This window comes from Sebastes fasciatus, chromosome 5 (assembly GCF_043250625.1).
Source record: "Sebastes fasciatus isolate fSebFas1 chromosome 5, fSebFas1.pri, whole genome shotgun sequence".
Taxonomy (NCBI): Eukaryota; Metazoa; Chordata; class Actinopteri; order Perciformes; family Sebastidae; genus Sebastes; species Sebastes fasciatus.
Window position 1 is genome coordinate 23,843,599 of NC_133799.1, and position 25,425 is coordinate 23,869,023.

The 25,425-nt window shown below is 44.4% G+C and overlaps 1 protein-coding gene across 1 annotated transcript; it reads right to left on the bottom strand.

The window, feature by feature from the left end:
- Positions 1-1,810: 1,810 nt before the first annotated feature.
- Positions 1,811-25,425, bottom strand: lrrc52 (leucine rich repeat containing 52). Its single transcript, XM_074635966.1, has 2 exons — positions 24,109-25,425; positions 1,811-2,530 (listed from the first exon to the last, which is right to left on the bottom strand). Exons 1-2 carry the CDS (start codon positions 24,755-24,757, stop codon positions 2,202-2,204), a joined length of 978 nt encoding a protein of 325 aa, XP_074492067.1. The 5' UTR covers positions 24,758-25,425; the 3' UTR covers positions 1,811-2,201.

Below are 25,425 nucleotides of genomic sequence, written 5' to 3' on the forward strand. Positions count from 1 at the left end.
CCTGTGGAGTTTTCGTGTCAACAAAGACTATTATTTTTACATTCAGAATTTATCACACGGATGCATTTGTTTATGTCCTTGAGGACTACATCCATGTTACCTCCACCGACTGTTAATCTGAACAATTGCATGAAACCATCACCAGGAATATGGATTGTGTCAATAGCCTGCTCATGCATGTTTGTAGCACGTTTGTAGCAATTGCAATTTGCATTTTGAATATATCCTACAAAATCAATGCATATGAAATTCACGAACCAGGAAGTATGTAGGGAGGAGGTCGGGGTGGATGGGTGGGTGAAAAAACATCAGACTTTCAACCAGGAGACCAGCGTTCATATCCCATGTTGAAACCAGAAGTCAACGTTGATGTATTTGTTACGTAACATCCGTAGGCCTACTTAAGTTACGCCACATCCGTAGTTATTTATTTATTTTTTTTAAAGTTATTTTTTTGGGGGCATTTTCCATTTTTATTCAGAGGACAGTGGATAGAGTCTTGGAAAGGGGGGAGAGAGAGAGAGTGGATGTGTAAAGGGCCACAGGCCGGATTCGAACCCGGGCCGCCGCGGTCAGGACCAAGCCTTGATACATGGACGCCCGCTCTACCAACTGAGCTAACCCAGGCGCCCCCGTAGTTATTTTAACCAAAACCACGACCTATTCCTAAACCTAACCAAGTAGTTTTGTTGCCTAAACCTAACCAAAGTAGTGTCCTGTGAAGACGGAAGTTTATTTTGAAAACATTGTATGCGTGAAACGTGCAGAAATTAAACACGTGTTGCTGGATATTTGTAGGAGAACGCACGAAACAATTAGGACTTTTCATAAGATATCATACGAACCGTTGTATGCAGCCCGTTCTCGTTCCCAGGGCATCAAATACCGAGGCTTTGTCACGGCCGTTGGAGTTCGATACCGCTGCTCAAGGCACCTTTAGCGCTGGTATAAAACGCAGCAACAGTAAACGCTCTGAGAAAGTGCGCTGGGAGTGTGGTGATGTAGTTTAAGGAGTGAAAAGAGACGCACCGGGCGGCGGGGAGGGAGAGGTGGTGGATGTGTCCAACAAACACAAGGCTTTCATCCAGGAGACCGCTGTTCGTGTCCCGTGCATCACATTACATCAGCTGTTCGTTTGTGTCCCATGTTCACGACGTTCAGCGTCACTTTCACTGTACAAACGTTCCTAGTTTTAAGCCCAACCATGTAGTTCTTTCCGAAACCTAACTATAGTGGTTTTGATGCCGAAAATAAAGTGATGCCAAGTGGCGGTATGTGACGAGCTGGGATGAGAATGTGTTGTTGTATGAGGATACGTTGAGCACGACATACAAACAAACCCACTCATTAAAAACATTGCTCCGTAACGCCACTAGTGGTTAAAAACTCCACAGTGTGCCTTTAAACTTCCACATAGTTAATCCCACCAGCAGCGAGTTGTAGAAGTATTTTTTTTACATTCAAATCATTTGATCGTATCCCCAAACTGTTTCTGGACAGATTCTGTCTATAGGAGACTAACAGTGACTGTTCAACTATTTCAAGTGAGTTGCCTTAAGGCGTTCAGGAAAATCACATCTTAATACCGAAATGTACTACGTTTTTTTATTGTAGCAGAGATAAGGCATCACTCTCTTTGTGACCCCCAACACCTTCTCATGTGTATTAATGTACTTTGTGTGTCACGCCTTGTTATAATCATCATGTACAGAATATTACTCAAGAGCACTTCACATAGTATGCAGTTACGTCCGCCCACTCGGAGAAACCAGCAGAGTATCTGTGCTGAGATGAGCAGTATGTGTGTGCGTGTGTGTGTGTGTGTGTGTGTGTGTGTGTGTGTGTGTGTGTGTGTGTGTGTGTGTGTGTGTGTGTGTGTGTGTGCGTGTGTGTGTGTATGGGGGTTATTGCTCTCAATAATCTCAGAGGTCATTCTGTACTCCTGAAGTGAAGGCATAGTCATCCTTATTGCTGTCTCTGTCTGTCTCTCTTTCTCTCTCACACTTGCACACACACTCTCACACTCACTCACACACACTTTCTGTCCAATATGGTGAAGAGCATATTGCGATATCTAAATCTGTAACAAAGAGAGACAGTCAGATCTGGGGTCATCGCAGAGCCTTTGGTCTCAGAGTCCTCTCATCATCACTTCTTCCTCTCTCGTGTCATCCCTCCTCATGTTGCCTCACATCAGTCTGTCACACCTGCATGCCAGGCTTGCTTAGATCCCCGTTCCCCTGGTTCCCACCTCCTCCTCCTCCGCCCATCCCTCCCCTGTCTTCCTCGTCATCACTGTCCATATCCTCGCTCTTCCGTTTGGTGTAGCGCTCGTACAGCACCATGAGCACGCCCATCACCCAGGCCGACACCGTGCCGGCCGAGAAGATGACGAAGCCGATGGCGATGAAGAAGAGGTAGTCCCAGTAGCCCAGGCCTTGGTGGCAGTCCGCCCGCAGCTGCATGCCGACCTCCGCCATCCGCTGGCCCGCCAGCTCTGGGGGGCTGTGGCAAACCGTCTGGCCCTCGTCTGGAGGTGAAGGACAGAGAGAGGAAGGAGAGGAGAGAGGAGATTAATGAGGAAATGTGTATAAAAGAGAGCAGTGGCAGAGGATAATCAGTATATATGGTTGAAGATGAAGGGCAGAGTATCAGGAGAGGCACGGAAGGAAAAAATGTAATTACTCCAGAGGAAAAGGTGTGCAACACACACACACACACACACACACACACACACACACACACACACACACACACACACACACACACACACACACACACACACGCACGCACGCACACACGCACACACAAACAGCTGTTAACAATGCAGTGATAACCTTTGTGATAAATGATCCCGAGAGACTCCATAGATTTCCTCTGGGTAATGTAGGTCTTTGGTGTCTAGGACATGGCAACATTATTATGCTGCACACACACACACATGCGCGCTCACATACATGCACAGAAAGGTGACTAGTCTTGACTGCGAGGCTCTGACACATCCACCCTCCCACCCCCTCACACACATCATTATACACTAACAAATCACTCGGCAGCAGCGGAGAGATAAGGAGATGAGTGTTTTCCCTGACAAAACATCTGCCGCTCATAATGAGGAATATGATAATGAGCAGCTTCAGACCACACGGGGAGGACAGAAACTCTACGAGCCTTTTGAGCACCATGTAAAATACTGTTTATTTATGCCATTTGATGCTTCGCCACAGGGAGGTCAAAGGTCAGGATCGGCTGCAGAAGACAACATCAGCGTATTTCTCAAGAGCTCCTCAGCGGCGAATAGTATCCTGCTCATAGACTGTACATAAGAAGTGGACGCATACTTGCCAACCTTGAGACCTTATAAATAGGGAGGATTTCTCCCCCAGAAAAATTCGAGTTTCAGAAACTAAAGAATGGAAACAGCATAATAAGTACACTGTAATGGCATTTCTTAACATACATACTTTAAATTTTATGTTTAATTCTCAGGAAAGAATACAGAATAGTTCATCCCTCTGGCGTCAACTTGTGTGAGTATTTCTTTCTCTTAGTACTTCTTTCTCTCTCCGTACCTCACTCGCTGAAAGCACTTCAGGTGCTTCAACGCGATAACGGCACCACTGCGCTCTGAAACCCGTTATTTCTAACAGCTTGCGTCGCGCCACGATGTTTTTTGCTGCGTCGAGCAAAGCCCGACTTTGCCCGCTATGAGCTGTGATGTGCACTGAACCCAGCGGCGAGCGCTGTTCATACCGAGTTGTGTCGCAAGCTGCTGTCTTCTGCCAGGAAACGACATTAGGGTGTAGCTTTAATGTTGTCCGGGTGGAAACAGTAGGGCTTATACACGCTGTACAGTGCCAGAAACAGGTTGAGATAACGAAAAGGAAAAAAAAGGTGTGAAAAATTGTCATAAATTGGGAGAAATACGGGAGAATTGTAAATTGTGAAGCTGGGAATAAACCGGGAGAGGGCAATGAAAAACAGGAGTATGTAAGTATGAGTGAGTGAGTGAGTGAGTGAGTGAGTGAGTCACCCATTGGTTTGTGGACTACGATTTTAAAGCCTTGAGTTCAGCATTTTGGCCGTCACCATCTTGGTTTTTGGTGGTCGTGTCTAGATGGGAGCCCGTAAATTGCAAAATCTGATGTAAGATCTGCAAAACCTTGCAAAAACTCTCGCGAGACACGCTGCCCAACGATCTATCCTAACCTCCACTATTAAAGGTCAATGCCTAACCTTAACAATCTCGCGAGTTTCCCCAGTTTGTGGGCTCCCTTCTAGCCACTACCGTTTTTGGCCATAGCCATCTTGTTCTTTTGCAACCAGAAGTAGCACAAGAGGGCGGAGCTAAGTACAACCAAACGCATGTGACCTAAGAAGTTACAATTAACTTTCATGAACTGAAAACACGCTGTGAAAGGGTTAAAGTTGTAAGAAGAAAACACGGACAACTCCCAGACCGGACAACGTCATGGTAGCGATCTGTCAATCACAAGGTAGCCACGCCCTAAAGCATCCCCTGCTTTATGGTCTATTTGACTTTAAATGGGACCATAATTTACTAAATGAACATCATGCTGTATTGAAGAAAGCTTGAAACTAGCGATTGAGACCATAAACTAATGTTTACAATGTTTACTGAGGTAATAAATCAAGTGAGAAGTAGGCTCATTTTCTCATAGACTTCTATACAATCTGACTTCTTTTTGCAACCAGAGGAGTCGCCCCTTGCTGGCTGTTAGTAAGAATGCAGGTTTCAGACACTTCAGCATTGACTTCACTTTTCAGAACAGGAGGGTGCCGCCTGCATGTTTTCATTCTGCTACAACACCTTTGCAGCTTTAGCATATACAGTACTCGCACGTATATTAATTAGTATGAATGTTAAAAAGAGAAGCGAGGCTTGCTCTGTATGTATCTCAGAGATAAGAGAAGAACACGATACAGAACGAGCTGTTTTCTATCGGTTCATCTGACTTCATCTCTGGTTACAAGCTAATTCCCATGCTCCTTCGCTCCCACCGTCCCTGCATGCTTAATAATTGCACTTGCAATCCCCCAAAAAGAGAAGTTGGGAACAAAGAGAGAGATGAGAGAGCCGAAAGAGAGATAGAAAGGCGGACTGAAACGAGACGAGGATAAGAGAGAGAGAGAGAAACAAAAAAAGATGGATTGGAAAAAAAGGAGGAACAATTTGGAAATATTTTCATCCACACACACTCAAAGGAAGGACCAGATACAAGGAGTCTGACCTCAGGAGATGAGAGAGGATTGTATCTGGCTGCAGTCCTGTCCTCTGATGGATTATTGCTGTTAACAATGTTAATTAAACCGCACTCATCTACCAATAAAGCCAAAGGTCTGGACATGGAGATGAGTGATTGAGGGAGGATGACGAGAATAGTCAGATAGGATCTATACTTCTCTGACTAATACTGGCCGGGGCTTCGTGAGCAGTTAAAGGGAAAGCTGCAGCTAGAAGTTGTGAAACGATTATGAAAGCAAGGACTCCGAGTATCTGAACAGTACATACAGAACACATTAACTTAAATCCTTCCTCACAAATTCTTAAGCGCTTTATTCTCCTAATATCCACTGCAACCCAGAGATAACCCCAAGACAGATTAGTTTTGTGATTATTAGATTACTCCTGCTATATGTCTGCAAGGGTTAAAAATACTCCTTCAACCAACCTGGTGTTTTAACAAGGTTTTTACAAGCCTGAGGAGGAAAACGTCCACAACACATCTGCAGGGGTTTGATAAGGTTCTGGATCAATACCGAGTTATCGATCGCCTCACCAGGGGGCTTTGTCTCAGCTTTGAGGAGACAAGTTGTACTGATGCTGTCGAAGTGATGCTTTGTGACTATAAACTGTATGTAAAGATGGCATCCCAGTCTCCTAAAAATTACTTTCCCATACAACTAAGTTGCATTCTCAATTACATTTGGAAGGAAACATATTTTGTCGCCGATTACGTTTGTCTTTTACGCATCACAAATACCTTTGTAAGTCTGCAGGCGGCCGCAGCGAGTGACGTAAGTACAACAAGCGACACGCAGAGCAGGTGACATAGTATATCGAGCGACCATGAATGAATACACGTTGAATAAAAACGTTATTGAATAATTATGGTTGTAACAAGCAAGAAAGTCCACTACTGGCAGGCGGGTCCAACAAACATCGGACTGGAGAGGAGACTGGTGTTTGTGTCCCGCGTGAAACGTAGTAATTTATTGTGTTTTGTTTTTAGGTCATTTTAAAACAAACCATGATGTTTTTGTACTAAACCTAACCAAGTAGTTTTGCTGTGTTTTTGTTTTGCTTTACAACCTTAATCACATGTTTAAAAGTTTGTGTAAAAGTAAAAGTATGTTTCCCTCAAAACGTATTTCGGTTATGCAGTTTAGTTGTATGGGAACGTAATGTGGGAGATAGAGTTAAACGATAGACGACATGAAAGCCCCCCAAAAAAGCGAAGCCAAAACATTGCAATCACCCACTAGTGGCTGTCCACAGCATAGGTGATAAACCCCGCCCCCTCTATTTTAGCGGATGGAACTAAAACTCAAAGTACACGACAAATTCATATTTCCCAAAGATGGTTTCCATCATTTTAGGTAGTTTTTATCACGCTGATGTACAGTATGTTCAAGCGTTAATTTTTCTGATAAATTTGGTTTTAATTAGTTATTTGATGCTATAAAAAGGGGCTGAGACGTCATGATTGACAGCTATGAGTCGCTCTTTCTGCGTCCATCCTTTGCAGGTGTGTGTGTGGGCAGGACCTCGATCCCACGGCTCCACTGCCCGATCACTACTGAGCAGACTCTGGCTCCAAATGACGTCAGAAGCGCAAGATGCAGCCCAGTCACACAAAAAGCGTATGAATGACACAATGCGCAAGGCAAAAGCGTGCAATAAGAATGCCGTTCTTGCTTTTGTTGTGTCATTTGTACGCCATGTGGACGGTACTGACTGCAGTGTAAATGCATCACCGTGAATATGCTCAGAGCTAGTGACGTATAGAATAAAAGATGAGAAAGACTGCAGCCGGAGACCGGTGTTTGAGACCTCATGTTACGTTGTTTCCGTACGTATTGTACTTAGTTTACGTACTTATTTTATGGCCAACCTTGACGTTTTTCCAAAACCTAACTAAGTGGTTTTGCCACTACCCTGCTGGTACTGTCATTTTCACGCCTCGGTGAGGCAAAACGTGGCACTGACACGCTGTCCTCTGGTGGGCAGGCGGATACCGGGTTGCAAGATGGCAACTCCCGTATACCTACGGGATATTTTGGGTCGTGTAACTCACAAGTTGCAAAACTCTCGTGAGATGGTTGAGAAGTCTCGCGATAGTTTTCACAGTTTTCGCAACTTGTGGGTTACCAACTAGACACGACCATTTTGGCTTCACTTTTGTACAGTGGGAGGTAGTGGGGACACGTTGTCCATCAATATATACAGTCTATGTTTGTGACATGACGGGGTGTGTACGGACACCCTGAGAAGTTATAACAGGTCAGGATTAAGCACACAGTCGACAGAATTACAGCGAGTGGATCAGGTATCTTATTTAGTGTCTGTGTTTATCTGACAGCTCTCCCTCCTGTCCAGGCAGAAACAGCAGGTGGGTTATTGAGTTAGCAGGCTGGAACATCATGCAAGCCGTTATGGTGATGAGTGATTATTGATGTGCTAAGATCACTGTGCAGTTATTCAGTAACGACAGATAAACCGAGGACGAACCAGGATGTGAAACACTCAGTCAGCAGACACGCTATATAGCTTAACCCAGTTTCCCTCAGTGGGAGGAAGGACATGCGGAGGCTTCCCCAAACTGTCACTTCCTATCCTCCCTCTCCTCGTCTCCACTCACTTTCAGCACACTTCCTCAAGTAAAAAGGGGAATAACATATCACTCTACCTGATATTATTACAAATAATACAAAACAATCTGTGAAGTGGATCTTAATTCAAACGTAGGAGAGGATATACAGTGGTGGGTGGACAACGAGATCAACAAATTACAGTGTTATACACCGGTATTATCATACAGCAGTTAACCTTCTGAAATGGGACTCATGGGTGATAATAACTGTTGATATTGTAAAAATGAAGCAGGTACTTTCCTCCATTTAATCTGGAAACGCTCTCTTTTGTTTCTTCTTTTTTTGGAAAAGTATTGGTTGCATGAATCACTGCCACAATCTCCCCAGCTGTGTTTCCAAATAAGAACTTGGACTTTATTGCCGCTTCAAGGATTGTTCTCCACCACTGGAAGAGAAAATGTGCTGCCCTAGTTTTGTTTTATTTATTTATGTTTTTTTGGTTTGTCTTATTTTATTTGCATGAGATGCTTTTCCGTGTTCGGTTGCGTTGTTGTTGTCTAGTCGTGAGAGGCTGGTTGGGTTAATGATCCCTGAGGAGGAGGAGCAGCTGTGGAGCCTGATTGTCCCTGATGAGGATCAGGTGAGTGAAGCCGATATCTACCTCTGGTTTCAGTGTTCAGATGCTGAGAGCTTCACTCTGTTGCTCCTTCTAGCTGTGTAGAGGTGTGTGTGTGTATCGGCAGATGTTACCACATGAACCTATCTGCATGATTTGCTCACCGTTTTCTGTTTGCTCTGTTAGACTGGGGTCGGTCTGTGTGGCCTGAAGTGTCTTTTTCTTTAGTCAACTTCACTCACTGTTTCCAAGAGAGTTTATCCTCTAGTCAGCTGCTCGGCAGTGGTGTTTTAGTTTACTGTCTGAGTCCACTAATCTGAATATCAGGGCTGTCAATCCATTAAAATATTTAGTCACGATTAATTGCATGATTTTCCATAGTTAATGGTGATTAGACGCAAATTAATCGCACATTTAAATCTGTTAAAAATGTACCTTATAAAGGGAGATTTGTCAAGTATTTAATACTCTTACCAACATGGGAGTGGGAAAATATGCGGCTTTATGCAAATGTATGTATATATCTATTATTGGAAATCTATTAACAACAAAAAACAATGACAAATATTGTCCAGAAACCCTCACAGGTACTGCATTTAGTATAAAAAATATGCTGAAATCATAACATGGCAAACTGCAGCCCAACAGGCAACAACAGCTGTCAGTGTGCTGACTTGACTATGACTTGCCCCAAACTGCATGTGATTATCATAAAGTGGGCATGTCTGTAAAGGGGAGACTCGTGGGTACCCATAGAACCCATTTTCATTCACATATGTTGAGGTACGAGGACAAGGGACCCCTTTTAAAATGTCCATGCCAGTTTTTCCTCACCAAAATTTTGCGCAAGTTTGGAGCGTCATTTAACCTCCTTGTCGACAAGCTAGTATATGTTTCATATGATACCAGTATCTCATTCTAGCTTTAAAACTGACCTAAAAATCGCAAGTTGCGTTAATGCATTGAAGAAATTGGTGCCATTACGTTGCTGTCCTAGTTTCCTTTTTATATTATCTACATTATGACCCTGTATTCTTTTTTAAATCGTGAGTTGAGCATGTTGGATCCTAATCTTCATATTTTGGAAGATAATACCAAAAAATAATTGCAAACAGTTAACTTCCTTATGCCTCTCTCTATTTCTTCCCCTCACTGTGAAGCCCATCAGTTCCTCCGTCACTCTGTCACCATCTGTGACGGTCTGGCCTGGATGGCTGATCTGCTCAGTCTCGTTACCCTGCCAAGCTAGCCTCAGGACAGGTGTGAGGATTCTTGTGTGAGCAGTGAGGTTTCTGTCTATTACCTCTTACAATAATATAACATCCATAGCTGGATGCTGGAGTTACAATCAGTGAGTGCACACACACACACACACACACACACACACACACAGCAGACAGGTCCCTGAGGGTGTTTGGGTCTCATCTGTCCCTCCTCAGTCCCTGTAGCTGTTTCCTGCACCTTGTAATATTCAGACTTTGTCCACAGTTCGTGTCACTGCTGCCTGGTCTCCTCTCAAAGAAAAGCGTGATGAAAGCCAGGACAATTCTCTAAAACTACTTTCAACCAGAATTTGGCAGGTGAAGTTGAAGTTATAAAAAATGTTAACGCCCCGGTGAAACCTGTCTCTCACCCAAAGGTTGTTAGTCCTCTAGTTGTTGTTGTCCTGGAGACAATTTCTCTGACAGAAGACTCATTTTGGGCCGAAACTGATCTTCTGGGTTAGAACTGAGGTTAATTAAGCCTTATTCTACTGATCAGTATCACCTATACCTATATTTCAATCATCAGATCTCACTTTGCCTTTATCTTAGTGACATTTTGCAGCACTTTATCCAAGTGTCCAATGTGGACGTGGTTGGTTAAAAACTGCATTTAAAAGATTTTACATGACAATATAGGAAGTCATTGCTGTAAAGGGAATCACTGATGCAGACTACTTCTTTTTAAAGCGAGACTACGCAACTTATATACCAGCAGCCGCTGCAGCTACACCTAAAATAGAAAACTATAATTTGTAAATAAGCCACGTAATCAACTCGAATGTAATCCATGTAATCGTGAGTCAGGAAGGGTGACGTAGTATAAAAAGTGCCAAAGTCCGTGTAGGGAGGAGGTCAGAGTGGAAAGGTGGGTCTAAAAACACCAGACTTTCCTCCAAGAGACCGCTGTTTATATCTCGTGTGTGAAACCAGAAGACTTATTTGTTACGTAACTTCCATAGTTATGTTAGCCCAACCCACGATCTTTGTACCTAACCATGTAGTTCTGTTGCCTGAATACTACAAGGGCTTTCACAGATGCACTGATTGCTCGTGTTGCTGGACTTTTGTATGAAAACGCACGAAAAATAATAAAATATTTTTTTTTTAAAATATCATACAAACCGTTGTATGAGGATAAGTTTCTATTGTAACAGTAGCACAAGTGGAAATGTCATAGAGCCAGTGAACTGACTCAGCAATGTATGTCTTTAACTAAAGTTAGCGAACTTTAGCCCCCATAAGCTTCTGGTCATACCAGACCAAGTGAGACTGTAGCAGTTGAACCACTGAGTGTTTTGTACTGTGCAGAGGTGCCTTTAAAAACTTATTTTTATCGTCACATACTATCATACACACCACAACGTAACTACATTTGACCTTTGCATTTAACCCATCCTAAGCATTAGGATCAGTGGGTTGCTGTGAAGCATCCGGAGAGCTACTTGGGGTTTACTGTCTCACTCAAGGGCACTTCGACATGCAGACAGGAGGAGCCGGGGATCATACCCCAATCTTGTGAGTGAAAGTCGACCCACTCTACCCCCTTGAGCCACAGCCGCCTTTTTACGGCTTATGAATTCAACTTATTATTTGTGAGAGTAAGATTGTGTTATCTCCAGTGGGCTACCTCCAGGTCTGAGAAGTGAAGCCAATGCTGAAGTGCCTTAAACTGTCAGTCTTGCTAACAGCCAGCAGGGGGCGACTCCTCTGGTTGCAAAAAGAAGTCAGATTGTATAGAAGTCTATGAGAAAATGACCCTACTTCTCACTTGATTTATTACCTCAGTAAACATTGTAAACATGAGTTTATGGTCTCAATCGCTAATTTCAAGTCTTCTTCAATACAGCATGATGTTCATTTAGTAAATTATGGTCCCATTTAGAGTCAGATAGACCATAAAGCAGGGGATGCTTTAGAGCATGGCTACCTTGTGATTGACAGGTCGCTACCGGTCTGGGAGTTGTCCGTGTTTTTTCTAACAACTTTTCACAATGTGTTTTCAGTTCATGAAAGTTAATTGTAACATTTTTGTCGCCTAAAAAAATCTTTTTCAGTGTTTGGTTGTGCTTAGCTCCATCCTCTCGTGTCACTTCTGGTTGCAAAAAGCCAATATGGCGACGGCCAAAAAACCAAGATGGTGACGGCCAAAATGACAAACACGAGGCTTCAAAACGGCAGTCCACAGACCATTGGGTGACGTCACGGTGACTACGTCCACTTCTCATATACAATCTATGGTTAACTCTTCTTTCAAAAGTCTCTCTGTGAGCCAAGCTATTCGGCTGTCAAACATAGGCTAATGTATTATTACTGTAACTTTGGCTGTACCAAGTTCAAGTGTGAACTGTGCAGCTGTATTTTGTGTACAGACATAAATGTCAGATTACAACTAAGTATTGGCAGATGATATATCAGGAATATACAGCAGGTATACAGTTTGTTTTTGAGGAAAAGGCCTCTGAATTTCACACTGCAAATCTATTTTTCTTTGCTTCAGAACATTTGCGGCTTCATTTTAGACAGAATTCACGACTGCCTCTTATAATCAGAGATAAGAGGAAATAATTTGAGTGTTACTGAAGAACAGAAGAAAAGGTGGCAGCCGGGATGATTCACTCTCTGCGTTCAGCCTCTCTTCACCGTCTGTTTTCTCTGTCACTCAGTGTTTTCTCACTCGTCCCATCACTCAGGCTGGGAAACCACTCAGACATCACTCTGGCAGAAAGCCCTTGACATTTTCAGTGTTTGTCGCAGGCCCGTTTCCTCAGTAAGGTGTGTTTTCGTGCGGCTGCTTTATGAGACACTTGTTTCGAAGATGCCGTTTGATTTAAAAACATGCAGTTTTGAAAATCTGTCTTTAAAATGTTTTTAAAAGAGCCCAGACTTCTTAATTGAGAGTTTGGACAGTGTCTGTGCCAGTGTTGGCCAACTTGAGCTGCAGTGTTCCCTTATTTCAACTCGCCTTGGCACCACTTATCCTATTCAGTATGCATAGAGGGAATTATAGCACTCATAAACTTCCTGTAAGTCTCTGCACTAATAATATCACGTCTTCACAAATTAGAAGAAGACGAGTTCCTCAGAAGCTAAACTAAAGGACGTTTTCAGGTTAGAGAGTGTGTGTGCATGTATATGAGTAAGAAACTCAGCGATAAAGATGTGTGTGTGTCCTCTTTGTTCCTGCAGTCTGATTCAGTGGCTGCAGCCTTGAAGAATTCACACTTTTCTGCATGCATGCTGCACTGCAGTTTCCATATTCCTCCACCTTAAACAAGCGCCGGCTGGAAAATGCTGCAGCATAAGAGGGACGCAGGACGTTGCCCACTCTGCCCTCTCGTGATGAGACAGTCTGCTCTGAACATTAATCTTTGGCAATTTCTTCTCTTGGCCTGCGCTTGTTAGTTGTCACTGCTGTCTGGTCCCTGTTTTCTCCTCCAACAGCAGGACAGGACCAAGTGGCAACCTCAGTATCAAAGAAGTGAAGCCGATGCCGAAGTGCTTTAAACCTGCATTCTTTCTAACAGCCAGCAGGGGGCGACTCCTCTGGTTGCAAAAAGAAGTCTGATTGTATAGAAGTCTATGAGAAAATGAGCCTACTTCTCACTTGATTTATTACCTCAGTAAACATTGTAAACATGAGTTTATGGTCTCAAACACTAGTTTCAAGTCTTCTTCAATACAGCATGATGTTCATTTAGTAAATTATGGTCCCATTTAGAGTCAAATAGACCATACAGCAGGGGATGCTTTAGGGCGGGGATACCTTGTGATTGACAGGTCGTTACCACGGCGTTGTCTGATGCGTGTTTTTGTCTTAGAGCTTTAACCATTTCACAGTGTGTTTTCAGTTCATGAAAGTTAATTATAACATTTTTGGTCACTTAAAAATGTGTCATTCAGAGTTCGGTTGTACTTAGCTCCACCCTCTCGTGTCACTTCTGGTTGCAAAAAAAACAACCCATTCTCACTCCCAAACTGGCAACAGCCAAAATGTCGATCTCAAGGTTTCAAAACCAAGCCCCCCAGGAAGATGGCCGGGCTGTGAGGCAAATTTCCGTAGTGGCCAAACGGTGGTACGACAACTTCTACGTCCGTTACATGATGCCATTGGGCCCAAAAATACTTTTTCCCATACACTTACATTGGGAAAGAGACGCCTGTAACTCAGTGGATATTTTTTTTTTTTTTTAGGAAAATCAACTTCCCAGTATGAACACTTGAATCGCCCTTATTTAAATCATTAGGTCATAAAAGTTGTAAAATGCACTAATAACCGAATCCAGAGTTATTTCTCTTCCTCCGTTCATGTGAATGAGATCCAGACCGAGGCTGAAGCGAGGGCTGGGAGGCGGGTTAAAGGAAACGCTACTGCGCCTGTTCTACGGGACCAATGGATGCGGAAGATCGCCGGATGATCCGGGTACTTTATCAGTCGGCAGTCGAGCCATTTTGGCTTCATGCACCACTGAGCAACTTTCATAGGAATGAATAGGAGCCTCCAACGCTGTATGCAGTTCTCTTTATACATCCATGTTCAAAACATCAGTCCACAAACCACGATGTCACGGTGACCGCGTCCACTTCTTATGTACAGTCTATGAGCAGGACGCAGAGCCTGGTGGTCACCTATCTGTCCTCGCCGTGCTAAGCCCCGTCGTGTTTCTGCTGTGCATGATGTCACCTTGTTATTGTAATATTACCAGGGTCGTGATTAGTGTGACACTATGAAGCATGCATCTGACCGGACACAAAGCCCCGCGGCTCTGTGACACACCACAGGCCAGAGGCTGTGAGGACAAAAATAGTACTCCAGGAAATAGAAATCAGAGGAATATATATATACACACTTTACTTACTCACAGATACAACAGGGGCACAAAATACAGAAGATACAAGCAATACTGCAATACTTACATTTACAGCTACTTTGTATATAGCTTTACATTATGTTTTTACATTACAACTGCACCTTAGGTATTCCTTTCTACATTTTTTATTACTGTATTTATATATGACTTGTGTACAGAGAGCCAATACAACTCAGAACGTGCAATATCTCACTGTTTTCATAGGTCAAGCAAATACATATTTTTCGAATTATTTTTTATATCTCTTTATTTTTCACTACTGTTTAATAGATGTTTATGCACCGTCACATTGCTATTTTAATTTTGTTGTACTCTGTGCAATGACAATAAAGGAATTCTATTCTATTTAAGTAAAAGTACTAATACCACAGTGCATAAATACTCTTTACAAGTAAAAGTCCTTGTAAGAGTACAGAAGTATTAGCAGCATCAAAATACACTTAAAGTACCAAAAATAAAAGTACCGTACTCTTTTTACAGAATTGCCCATTTCAGAATAATATATATGCTATATTACTGGATTATTATATATAATTATTGATTCATTAATGAGTTCATCACTTTAATGTTGCAGCTGGTAAATGTGGGGTTAATTTTAATTACTTTATATAGTGCCAGGTATCTTAATCCATAATAATATATCATAATTTATTAGTTGATTTGCGGAGTAACTATTATTGTCAAATAAATGTAGTGGACTAAAAAGAACAATATTTCCCTTAGAATGGTACTAGCGGCAGCACATCACCCCCACCCTCATCCACCTCCACTGACTCCCGGTCAAGTCCCGCATCACCTACAAAATCCTCCTCCTCACCTACAAATCCCTCAACGCCCTGGCTCCTCAGTACTTATCTGACCTCCTCCACCCTTACACACAGCCCCGGAACCTCAGATCCTCAGGCACGGGTCAGCTCTCCATCCCTCACACTGGGGACAGAGCTTTCAGTGTGACAGCCCCCAACCTCTGGAACTCTCTCCCCATAGAGCTCCGCAACGCACCATCTCTGGACAGCTTCAAAAGACTTCTCAAAACCCACCTCTTCACCAAGGCCTATGGCCCCTAGCTACTGTTATGTTCCATTTGTTGTGTTTATTTATGTCTGTTACAGCGTCCTTGGGTTTCTTGAAAGGCACTATATAAATCTAAGTTATTATTATTATTATTATTATTAGAGTAGAAGTATAAAGTAAAATGAAATGGAAATACTCAAGTAAAATACAAGTACTTAAAAATTGTACTTAAGTACAGTACTTGAGTACACGTAGTTACTTTTCACCACTGCACACAAGCAGAGCTTCCAGGAAATGTGAATAATTTTTTTTCTCTTTATGCAATCCAGAGAGCATAAACGTTTGTGTTTATGTGTGTGCAGATATTTGTGTGTGTGAGTCGCTGCCACCGCTTCGGTGCGACGTGGTCTCCGTGTCAAATCATCTGCTGGTTTGTTTCCAGGCTCGGCGCTGACACACTGACAGAGAGCAGGGCTCGTCACCTCCCTGGAGGAGGAGCTAGTGTACATCGGGAGCGAGACGCCGCCGAAAAACATCGCTGACTCCTTTATGAACTTCACTCTGTTTTCCTCCGACACATAAAAGAGCAGTAGAATAACAATCTCTTCTCAGGCTTTTTTTTGGACTACGCTGTGAATGCAAACGCACCCGCAGACGCCAGCGGTCGACACAGTAATCAAAAACAGGTTCTGCATTTCATTTCATGTACACAGTATGTTCACATTACACACGACCTGACGGATCAGAGCTGCGAGGCAGAGAGCCCGTCCTGTGAGCCGGGAACAGAGCTATTTATAAGCAGATTAATTATGCCAATGCATATGCTAATCAGTATGGTTGTGGTCTCGTGTAGAGGGGGAGGTGAAGGCGATACACACAGGAGCTCAAGCATCGCTCCTGTGCAGGCACTCTCTAGTTGACCTTGACCTCTGACCTCCCAGTGGAAGCTGGAAATAGGATCTGAGGTTTTATTTATGAATATGATCATAATGGGCACTGATGTCCTCACGCACGCTGCCGCCAAGAGAGCTCAGTACGCACAGATTTTGTGTTTTGCAGTTTCGTCCTGAAGTCGAGGTTACAACTGTTCAGACCAACTTTAGACCTGTGCAGCCTCACGTTCATTTGAATGGAACCAGTCCAGCGACACAAATAACTCCAGCAAAACAACTCATTATCGTCTGGCAAAGAAGTCAAACCAGGTTTACTCACTCAGGAGACTCACAAGTCTCTAAACACTTCGCTCAACAAGAGACTGAAGACAATCTCCCTGGTTTTCGTTGCTAAAACTGAGTGGAAACAATTATAGAGTTTTAAAAAACCTGCATAGCAGAACCAATTCAAACTCTTTATTAGAAAGTATCTCACAAGTTGCGAAAACGGGCAAATACATGCGAAAATTCTTGAGACTCGCTGCCCGACGACGTATCCTAACCTTAACCATCTCGTGAGAGTTTCATAATTTGTGGGTTACCTACTATACAAGACCACCGGGGTGACATGCAGAAGTCGTGTGCTTGTAAACTCTGTCGTAGCAGAAACACAGAACTGTTGACCGCCAGTAAACGGCTCCAGAGTGTGACTCGCAGTCGCAGGTTTTATTCCTCCAGAATCAACGAGTCCCTCCCAGCTCTCTCACCCGAAGCATGTTATCCCCACGTGGCACCCCCGTACGTCACCACGGATGTAGATAAACAGTTGTGATTGGCCTGTCTATGGCGTTTAATTAGTATCAAAACCCGCATGCGCACAGAACAATATCCGCGAGCGGAAAATCTTCCCAGATATTCCCATTGTGATATTTGGAGGAGTGGATGGTCACATGTTCTGTGCTCTATGACTGGACAACGGTGTTAACGTGTTCCTGAATTTTTCATGTTCTGCCTTTGCCTTCAGAGACTGTAGGTGTTTAAGGTGACCAATCAAAGGAGCGGACACATCAGCCACTGTCTATTCCATCCCGGACTCCAAAGTCTCACAAGTCAACTTGACGAGCAAGCGAGTCGAACAGTTGCGAGTGCGAAGAGAGGGTCGAGCGAGCGCTCATCAGTCACAGTCCATTGTGTTGTTTTAATGGAGAATGCTGAATGCCCGCTATAAAGTTAGATAGCCTAGGTAATGTCTATATTTCAGGTCCTAACAACAAGGTTATGAAGTTACTTGATCTGTCTCCACTATTTGAACTTTTCTTGTTAATAAAAATCACTTAATTTGCATTGCCTACCACACCTTTCCAAAACAAAATAATTATATTTCTTTTATTTTTTTTATTATTTGCATTTGCATTCTACGGCTTTTGACATATATCAATGTCTCTTTATTATATTTTCTTTGGTTCGGCTTTTGATTAGTTGTTACAGCCTGTGGTTTCAGTATAAAGATGTTGTTGTTTCATGTTGGAACTTGACACCTGACAAAGGTCAATGACCGAAACATAATAAAGTCAGTGCTGTCAGTGAGCGGGAACCCAAACTTCTCTTTCACATCTGGATCTGCTTTTTCTACACACCCGTCTACCAGATGTGCATTCGTCAACATTTAGTTTGAAATATAGACATTAAAATGAAATGTTGAAACAACGGTTACAGTTATAAAGTCAACCGTATTTGAAAGACGACTGCTGGCTGGACGCCTGTGAGATGAGATGTTGAGACTTTTTAGGCCCCTCCTCTCTCAGCAAAACCGTTTAAACGCGTCATACAGGGGTTGGCGAGGACTAAGAATAGCTGACCTTTTCTCCCATCACATCCACTAGGGCTGAATAACACACGCCTTCTGATTCCTCTCCTCTCAAATACGGCATTAGTCAGATTACCACCATCCTCCTTTCCATCACTTCTCCATAAGATCCCTTTTTCCTCTGGCGGAGGATGAGTGGCGAGAGAGAGAGAGAGAGAGAGCGAGAGAGAGAGAGAAGGAGAGAGAGAGAGTGAAGGTCAGATAGCAACAGCTCTCTCTCTCTCTTCCCTCTATCGCTCTTCTTATCAGTCGTCCTCTCTTTATCACCTCCCACTTTTCATTCCCACTCTGGCACGTTTAGCATTTATTCTCCCTTCAGCCTTTATCACTCCATTTCCCTTCTTCTTACGTCCTTCCATTTCTCTCAGTTTTGCTCTGTCATCTTCGCACTCTCCCCTCTCTTTTCCAATTTTATTCTCTTGGCTCGCACATCGGTCGGACGCACACACACAATCAGTCAGTCTCGTGCACGCAGACTCACACACCTGAGCTCCCTCCCCTCTGCCTCAGGTGATCACATCACTAACACACCCACACGAGCATCGCATCAATCTTGGTCTGGAGCTCACACCGCCAAACGCGCCGAGACATAAAAACATATACAGGCTACGCTACACAAGTAGGCCAGCTGAATTCGATATGCTTCTCCGCACCAGATGGGTCTGAGGAATCGTTCCAGCTGATAAATAATGTATCGTCTACCTGTATTAAATTGAATCGATGCCTCCTTGTCATAATGAATGTTTTAATGGATTTGAGTGACAGATCTGGGGCGCAGACGATTGGTAACTTCTTTGTGCTCTGCCTGTTTTTTTCTTTCTCCCCTCTCTGTTGCAAGGTCCATCTTAATCGGTTTGCCCATTTTTTCAGCCCTTTCTGCCTTATCTCATCTCTTTGTCCTCTGTTCTTTTGTCACGCTATTCCAGTCCCTCTCATCTCATCTCGCAAGTGATCTAAGATTCACTTTCATTAAGGATAAATCAAGTTCAATTGGTGTAAAAACCCTCTCATCCCTCCCGTCTCTGAACCCACGGACCTCCATTTCTCTTTCTCTTTTTATGAATATTTAACTCTTGCCCCGTGCGTGGCCCTCTGCCTTGGCTCTTTGCCTCAAGTTTGTGAGCTGTCCAGGCCGCCGACGAGCCGCCAGAAATACTTTCCCCCCAAACACCGGAGCCATAACAGCACCAACTCTGCCAGCCGGCCCGGGACAAGTCACTTACATTCTGTGTGTTTAGCTGAAGCGCTTGTCAAAATCGACCTCCGGCGAGTACAGCAGGTCGTCCGACAAGCTGAAATTCTATTACGACAAGAGAGGAAATGTTTCCAGGAGTATGGAGAACTGATGATGGAGAACATTAACGCGTTAAAGTAAAACTTGAATAATACCATCATCACAATAGACAAGACAAGGTCAGAAAGGGTTGAATGCCAACTGGTAGCATTTATCTACAAGGAGCTGTAACAGTTCTAGTCTTCAAAGCTACAGGAGACAATAAGAAGCCGAATCAGCTGCATCCAAACAAACTGCAAAGTGATAAAAAGCTAAATTATTTAATATGTCAAGGGGATATGTTCATGATAATCTTGACATGTACCAAAGACAGACAAACAGTACTGACAAATATTCATAACAAACTTCTTTTCCTCTTTACTCTGTCCTTTAAGGCCCAAACACACCAAGCCGACATCAAAGAACTAGCGGCGATGAAGGCCGACTGTTGCGTCGCCTCACGTTGCCTTTGTCTTGGCCGTCAAGTTGCACTTGAACACACCGCAAAGACTACAGCTGACGGGGTCCAAAGGCATCACATGACGGACGCAGAAGTTGTAGTACCACTGTTTGGCCACTACAAAAGTTTGCTTCAAAGCTCGGCGCTCTTCCTGGGGGCTTGCTCTGCCGCTGTATCTCCCCTTAAAGGTGCTAAATGCAAGATTGGGAGTATTTCTGTTGCCTCCGCATGGCTTTCAACATGGCGACAGCTGAGCCGGCTAACGATGCTAACAGTGAAAACAGTGTTACCGCTGTAACCGCCTTATGAGAGCAGTGCAGAGCGGCGGCCGTGAGCTAGCCAGTAGGGGCACGCTAACATGTACGAGCTTTAAAAGTACGCACAGCCGGCCCGGCCATGTCAACAAAACACAGAGAAGCTCTGATTGCAACACACACAGAGGGAGAGAGACTTCATTCTCTGCTCAGGTAGACATTACTCCTCTATATCTTTACATAGACAATAGTTGTTTGATGCTATATTAATGCATTAATATAGAGAACCTTTAATATTATTTTGTTGACCTCCTGCAGTTTAGATGGATGTGACATAGCAACCAGCGCACCAAGAGGCTCTGACCTCCACCAGCTCAGACCGAACCTACTGAATGTCATTCAGAATATTTTCTCCGCTTTCTTTTTCCTCTCTTGCTTTTGCTGTTGAGACGTGCCCACTCTGTCTTTCTATCGCCTTCTCACTTCCTCCCTCTTGTTGTTTTTATTCCTTATGGACAGACACAACGTAAATGCACCTGCTAACCTCGCTGCTTTGACTTTGAAGGCTGCCAGAGTCGAGCCATGAATGTCAACCTTTCTCAGTGACACATGCCAGACGCAGAGAGAGACTGAGTGACTTACTTAAAGAAAAGAAAAGCCTATAACAAGACATTAAAACTGGAAATCAAATAGAAGATTTTTCCAGCAATACTTCGTCTTATTAAAACCTAAACAATCATCGGCAATATTAAAGGTTCCTGAATGAGATACTGTGAAGATGTTGCACACAGACACACACACACTTGAATGCACCTGATTCATATTCAGACTGAGCCGTAGCGACAGCTGGAATCTCCGTACGTTAGACTCACAGCCCTGCAGCCACATCGGAGGGCATTCATGACCACAGAAACACAATACACACACATACACACACACACACACACACACACACACACACATGCTTACTTGACCCCATTCACTCTGTTGAACTGGTGACTGTAGTTGTTTATGAGCGCCATATCAATACGTAGATTTCTTGAGTGTGTGTTACAGTGATGTGTGTTTCCTGAGGGATTACAGTCCAAACTACTCTGGTCACATTTATAACTTTTAAAGTGTATTGTAACCGTAAATACCGGCCCGTTCTCATTCCCAGGGCGTCAAATACTGAGGCTTTGTCATGTCCACACAAGGCACTCTTTAGCACCGATATGAAACGCACCAGGCGTTCCTTTAACTATAATGTAAACCCATCCGCAGCAACAGTAAACTCTCCGAGAAAGTGTGCCGGGAGTGTGATGACGTAGTTTAAAGAGTGAAAAGAGACACATGGCGGGAGGGGAGGTGGATGGGTCCAACAATCACAAGGCTTTCATCCAAGAGACCGCTGTTTGTGTCCCGTGCATTAAAGCTGAAATAGGCGAGATTGGAGCAAATCTGATTAAAAAAAGTTATTTTGATAAAACGGACGCTATATCGTGACAGTAGTACATGAAACAGGTACCGGAAAAAAATCATGTGCCTCTGTGTCCTCCGGTGCTCTTAACGGCATCTGCAAGATTTCACATACCGGAGGAAAACAAGCAGTAAGAGCTGATCTGAGGTCTGCTGTCCAGCTGCCGCCTATCAGAGCCAGCTGTCAATCACTTATGAACTCCGACCAAACGGTCAAACTAGGCAGCGCTGATCAAATATGAATTATTATTATGTTACGCTAATGCCTATTTCTCTCCTCAAATGTTCTCAGAATCATCTTGTATTGTATGGTTTAGCTGTAAAATGAGAAAGTTTGTGAGACAGCAGCCATTGTGAAATCTGTTGAAGGAACGCCAAGTTCTGGTCACATGACCGGAGCACACCCAATATGAATGCTCTCTCAATGAAATGACCTGTGATTGGTCAAAGTCTCCCGTCACGGGCTAGATTTTCTAAAGCCTGAAAACGGAGCCACGAGGAGGAGTCAAGTCTAGTTTTCTCTCAGAACACTTGAATTACAATATGCTGAAAGGTTATTATGGATTTTTTGCCAAATAATGCCATAAATATATACTGCCTACTGCTGCTTTAAGTCCAACTTTCACGTTACAATCAGCTGTTTGTTCATGTCCCATGTTCACAACGTTCAGTGTCATTTTCACTGTACAAACATATAGTTTTAAGCCCAACCATGTATTTCTTTCCTAAACCTAAATAATGTTTTTTTTAGCCTGATCCTAAAGTGACGCCAAGGGGAACTATAGTGGTTTTGATGCAGAAAATAAAAAGCAGCGGTATGTGACGAGTTGGGATGAAAACGTGTTGCAGCTGCAGCGATGATTTCAAACCAGGACAGGGCGAACAATAACTCAGCTGTGGGTGTGTTGTGTCACTTACAATTCAAAAGCCCTTTACTCAGATTCTTTTTGTAGAAATGTGTTTGTGTAAGGACTGGGGGATGAATAGCAGAGCAGAGTGTGTACAGTAAGTGTGTGTGAGTGCACCTGTGTGTGTACTTCAGTTAAGGTGGATAACAACTTTGGGGAGCCGCTGTCTTCAAGTGGCCTTCCTCTCGACGCTGCTTGTCTCTTACGGTAATCTCATTCCCCACCGGCCCCGGCCTCAGGGTCTCCCCTAACCTCCAGATCACACGCTGACTCACACACACTTAACTGGAGTGAGTCACACACACACACACACACACACACACACACACACACACACACACACATGCACGCTGTCCTTAATGGGAGCATAGGAGTCCAGCTTTTTTGAGCACCATCATTAACCATCTGGGCTGAAGGGCCAAAGCGTTCGACGGTGGGAGAGCCAGCACACAGGTGCACGCTGTGAGTGTGTGTGTGTGTGTGCAGATAGGAGAGGCTAGCCAGAAAAAAACAGGCACAAAAGGACACAATCATCCTCTCACCATTATCTCTGCCTTCAGGACTCAGAGAGGCAACGCAGTGAGATCAATGGGATGTACTGACAGCTATTATAAGAGAGGCCACGCTGTTACAAGACCAGTTCACCTGCTTAGGACTATAAGCTCCATTAACATTTAAGATCACCTGAGGTTATCCTCACTGAGAGAGGCCCATTGTTGATGATTTCTTAGGTCACTCTAACTCAGTTCCCCGCTGTTTAAATAACACACAAAGTCTGCTGATTTGTTGGGGGTAAACTTGAGACATTATTGAGACGTGAAGGGCAGTGTGAGGGGATTGTTTTGCAGAAGGGGGAGCAGGGGAACGATATCTTCAGATTGCTCTGACTCTGAGGTCAAACCATTATACCTCTGGACTCTGAGTGTGTGTGTGTGATGGAGAGAGTCTGTGTGGGAGCGCACATGGAAGAGTGTGTCCTGCATACATATCTATAAGAATAATATAAGTGGCCCACCATCGGGGACTAAATTGACCAAGCGCCCACAATCAAATTATCTAAATGAGCTTATGTGACAACAACAAATGATGAGACCTTGGAGCGTCTTTGGCTCATATAGAGTCGTAGCAGAGGGACAGTTTGTTTACTGGCCAAAAATGAGAATCCCGCTTCTAGAGCCAAACTGACAAGAGACCACCTGCAAGAGGTCAAACTGCTGCCTCCTCAACAGGGACACAAAGGCCTGCATGAAACAGTTTGGCAAAGGATGCATGTTTTTACTGCTATTCTTGGCTGCAGAACAAGAACAATTTAGAGAATTTAATCATCTTTTTTATAAGTTTAGACCACCCTGCATGTTCTCTGTGCATGTGAAGGGATGCAATAACTATGTGTTGACTTCCTCCTTCCCTTCCTCACCTTGGAACTTGAAGCCCTCTATCTGCACCCAGAGGCAGAGGTCCTCCGTGTCACAGTCGCAGCTCCAGGGGTTTCCGCTTAGCCCCAGAGAGCGCAGAGCCGGCAGCGCGATCAGGCTGCTGATGTTCAGTGCCGTCAGGTTGTTCCGGCTCACGTCCAGCACCTGCAGAGCCATGTTCTCCGAGAAGGCATCCGGGTGGATCTCCCCAAGACTCGGGTTATCCGTCAGCCGGAGCATCACCAGAGACGCCAGGGGCCCGAAAGTCCGGTCCTCGATCTGCAGCAAGATGTTGAACGACAAGTCCAGGTAGGCGAGTTTACGCAAATTCCCGAAGGTGGACTCGGAGATCTCAGCCAGGGAGTTGTTGCTGCAGTCCAGGTAGACCAGATCGGACAGGTAGTTGAGCTGCAGCGCCGGAAGGTCCCCGATGCGGTTGTTGGAGATGATGAGCTGCCGGGTCGCCAGAGGCAGGTCATTTGGGAACATGGTGAGCTCCTGTCCGGCGCACTGGACCACCAGCTGGTCGTCGCACACGCATCTGTCCGGGCAGCCGGCCGTGAGAGCCGGGGACGGGGTCACCCCCATCACGAAGATGAAGAGGAAGAGGAGCCGGAGGGACTGGGCGCTGGGCTCAGGCAAAAGACGCATGACGAGGTCGCCCAGAGCGTCATGAACTCGGGCTGAGCTGGACCAGGACTCCCCGGCGCTCTCCGGGCATCCTGCATGGGTCTGAGGAGCTGAGGCGAGATGGCTGCTCTGAGTGTCCGGCTGTCGCTGCCTGGAAGCCCGGCTGCTGTTTATATCCAGCCTCCCTTTCCTCTCTCTCTCTCTCAGAAACACTATCGGTCACTCACTCACACTCACCCGCACTCTGGTGCGCCAAGGACGTCGCCACCACCACGAGATGTCATTGTTCCAGAAGGTGACCAGAAGGGACCACGCTGCAGCTTACCGGACTTTGTGTCCACAGGAGCACTGGATGTTGCACCGATCACCTCCTTGGTGACTCATCTTTGTGAATGAGTTGTCTCCAGCTGAGCACGTTGTTTCTTTAGTTTCCAAACAAATGCCATGACGTGCAAAAAAATCCCCGAATCCTGTGCGTAAATATGTCCTTGACTGTGTTTGTGTCTGAGTGTCCAGCAGACAAAGTACCGTTTTTTCTCCTCCTCAGGAGCGCGATGGAGATGCAGATGGAGATGGAGCTGCAGAGCGCGTCCTTCCACTTCTGCGCTCAGAGCCGCTCTGAGAGACTCTCTGCTGCTGATCCCACTCTCTCTCTCTCTCTCTCTCTCTCTCTCTCTCTCTCTCTCGCT